The sequence below is a fragment of the Nicotiana attenuata genome, chromosome 6 (assembly GCF_001879085.1).
Source record: "Nicotiana attenuata strain UT chromosome 6, NIATTr2, whole genome shotgun sequence".
NCBI classification, from domain to species: Eukaryota; Viridiplantae; Streptophyta; class Magnoliopsida; order Solanales; family Solanaceae; genus Nicotiana; species Nicotiana attenuata.
In genome coordinates, this window is record NC_031994.1 from 2,060,549 (window position 1) to 2,063,992 (window position 3,444).

Here is a 3,444-nt window from a genome sequence, read left to right on the forward strand (position 1 = left end):
TATATTTCTGCACTTCTTGTGCAGATCTTGGTGTTGGTCTAGCAACGTTCAGAGGTGATTGCTCGGATTTATTCTAGGAGACTTGAGGTACTGTTGTTTGGCGTTGCAAACCCTGGAGTCCCCTTCTTATCTTTTCTGTTGTTTACCTTGTATCAGACAGTTTTTGCATCACCTTTCAGACTTTATATGTAGTATTCTAGTGGCTCATGTACTTGTGACACCAGATTCAGGGAATAGTCTTTTTAAATTGTTAAACTGCATTAATCATTTAGTTAATATTTGCTTGCCTAGCAAGTGAATGTTAGGCGCCATCATGGCCCCGTGGTTGTGATTTTGGTCGAAATTGCTTGAGCTCCACGGTGGGTAACAAATTATTTAAACTATGATTTGATTATTAGATTAAATCAATTAAATTTATATTAGTTAGGCTACAAGCAAATGATTCACTCTAAAAATAGCTAAGGAATTAGGATAAATATGAAGATGAACAATGAATTGACAAAAAATATAAGAGAGATGATTATTATTCTCTTAGTCCTTGAATAAAATAATTGCAAGAACTGTTTGAGCAAAGCATCAATGAACAATGATGAAGATAAAAAGAGAGCAAAATGCTAAGAATAGTTTTTCTCGTGTATTGATTGCAATTCGAATGCCCTGCCAAAGTGGCAATACTAGTATTAAGTGTCTGATCTAGGCGTCATAGTTTATTTGCAGTTGCACAATGATGTATTTCTTTATTTTCAGGCGGAGATAATAGAATAAGATTGAATTTTTCCTTTTGACCTTGCTCAATTAAGTGGAATTTTGAACATCTTCCAAGATTGCAAGAGCAGAGGAATAAATTGCACATTGCTTGCAATTTTTCAGACAATCTCTATGGCAAAAGCACGAATCAGTAAGCAAAATACAGCAGCTATACATGAGGATACTCAAAAATATACATCGGATCTGGCCACCACTGTCTGTCTATCTATGGGCTCTATTCAGTACAATAATGCTGAAACAAAAAACAGAAGAGTGGGCACAAAGAAATGCACTCTACCCAGGTGACAACCTGCAATCATGGCAACAATACATGTATCATATTTTCAGCTCAAAATAAAGAAATTGGTTCCTACAAAGAGGTGAACTCCGCTAATCGACCTTGAGACCTTATAACATTATGGCCTAGCTAAACACCATCTGCAACCCCTCCCCTCCCTCGTGATAGGGATGCGAGAGTATCCAATGGCTAACATTAACTCACTTTCCAAGGCAAAATAAGTACACCACTATCCACCCCCCCCCCCACCCAAAAAAAAAAATATAAAGGAAAAGAAAAAAGCCATTGGCAACGAATAGCATAAAGAACAAGCTAGGAACTGAAAGATCCTCACCAGAAATGCCCAATGTCTGTGATGTTGGTAAAGCTGGCAAAGACATTTCTGCAAATTCAAGTGATTCAGTAAAAGACAGTATTTAGCCAGAGACACTAGCTATAGAGTATTCTGTAAAAACAAGCCTCATTTTATTCTCCTGACTTTTGTGGAATCAGCAAAAAAAGATAGCCAATTTTCAGTCAGTTACCAGGAGCACAAAGAGACAAGGATGTCACCGATGATGATGAAGGCCATGGAGCAGCAATATTGTCATTTAAGTCACAAGTAAAGCTGAAGCCTGTTGAATTGTCATACACCAGATCTGCTGGCAAGCTTCGAAGCAAGCACCCTGCTTCATTAATTTGAACAACTTCATCAGTATAAACTAGACCAAGAATATATAAGCATTGTGCTTTGGAAACACAAACTGTTTCCATCAACAAAATGCCAGTACAGTAACATGCAGTTCCATATAAATCTAAAGCCAAAGAGAGTTATAAACTTTAAGTTGTTTCTCATTAACAGCAGATACATACATAATTTCCAGATCCCAAGAACCTAAATCAGAACCTTTAAGTTCTCATGACCGAATATGTGCAAATAGTGTGTGATCCTAACTTCTTATGCTAAGGGGCATGTACATAACTAGAGATACTTATAGATAAGGAAATGGCTCTGTTGATTTTATGGCTAAACTCCGGACATCGAAAACGACATTCTGATATCACAAATAAGCCTCTTAAAGAAATTGTTAATCTGATTAGACTAGATCCGCCCTGTTAGGATGATTCAATCTCTACTCTCAAAACCCCTCCCCCCCACCCTCCATCACACACAACAGAAGAGATGTGGATAGAGAACATTTCATAGAAATTATGGGGAATGCGCATCAACTGAGTGTTAGATCCACACTGTTAGGGATGATTCAATCTGGTCTCAAACCTCCTCCCCCCCCCCCCACCCCACCCACGCTACTCCAACAGAAGATGTGGACAGAGAGAACATTTCATAGAATCTATCAGGAATGCACGTCAACTGAGTGTCTTTTCTCATATCAGACAAAAAGCAGCACTAGAGCACCAAGAGGGGGTATCATTAAGCTGTACAAGACACAAAATTTCATAAGTTATTTTCAATACTATTTCTCAACCTAAAATTGCAAATCTTCCATTTGGAGATATGCACTGATATCCGGACCTCAGATGTTCATGGGGTCTCCACAACTTATATCAATATCCATGTTAGTGCATAAGTTTCTTAATCAGTTTTTAAGCTTGATGAACACCCAGCCAATTTTATTTTATTTTGATTGGTAATACCCACCCAATACTTACTTAATAACACATTATAGTTACAATTCAAACTATAGCTCATTATTCTCTATTTACACAACATGAATCAACTTCCAAACTCGGACTCTAAAAGAGAATCTGTACCTTCTTGCCCATACGCTGCTCCACAGCAAACAGAAGCCAAGTGAAGAGAAAACAAATGTCAGCTCGAAGAAACAAGAGACGTAGATACATGGACAAAATCACAAAATGAATAATCACCTTGGAGACTAAAATCTTTCAAGTCAACATCACAAAGCTCATAAACGTTTGTCATAACTCCAGCCTTCTGCAACATAGAACCAAATGCAGCAGCACATAAAATTGCTTGCCGATTTGTGATCAACATTTGCTTCTGTATCCCTGTGATGTAAGCATTTAACGAGCTACAACATGAAGGACTTGGAGCAGCTAAATTTCTGCATGCATTGATCACTTCAGATGGCTGCTTGAATTCCAGGGGACAAGCTACATCCAAAAGACAACAGCTTAGAAATAAGCCTCTAAGGCTTGGAAAACATACGTTAAAAGGTTAGTACTCTGCCAAAAAGAAAAAAGAAACTTGATCAAAAAAATTACTTGGGCATAATAGAGGAGCAAATTACTGAGTTTATCCTCCTCACTTAATTTAGGGAAGAGATGAAAATATCATACAAGTTGAAGGCTGAATATTTCTATCTCAAGGATAATTCCCCTTCAAGGACTACATACAACGTTAATACATTAACAAAGTTCCCCCCCCCCCCCCCCCC

At 37.9% G+C, this 3,444-nt stretch overlaps 1 protein-coding gene across 4 annotated transcripts in view; it reads right to left on the reverse strand.

Annotated features, from left to right (window-relative positions):
• The window catches only part of LOC109226470 (uncharacterized GPI-anchored protein At1g61900-like), a 14,940-nt gene continuing 12,258 nt past the window's right edge, over positions 763-3,444 (reverse strand). For 2 of the 4 annotated variants that reach the window (XM_019391225.1, XM_019391228.1), the window contains exons 4-8: positions 2,915-3,160; positions 2,798-2,812; positions 1,570-1,713; positions 1,380-1,427; positions 763-1,057 (exon numbers count right to left, since the gene is read on the reverse strand). In XM_019391225.1, the coding sequence (XP_019246770.1) occupies positions 987-1,057; positions 1,380-1,427; positions 1,570-1,713; positions 2,798-2,812; positions 2,915-3,160 (524 nt within the window). In that variant the 3' untranslated portion in view covers positions 763-986. The remainder of the gene's footprint in view (positions 1,058-1,379; positions 1,428-1,569; positions 1,714-2,797; positions 2,813-2,914; positions 3,161-3,444) is intronic. The other 2 variants (XM_019391226.1, XM_019391227.1) reach the window with 2 other exon arrangements.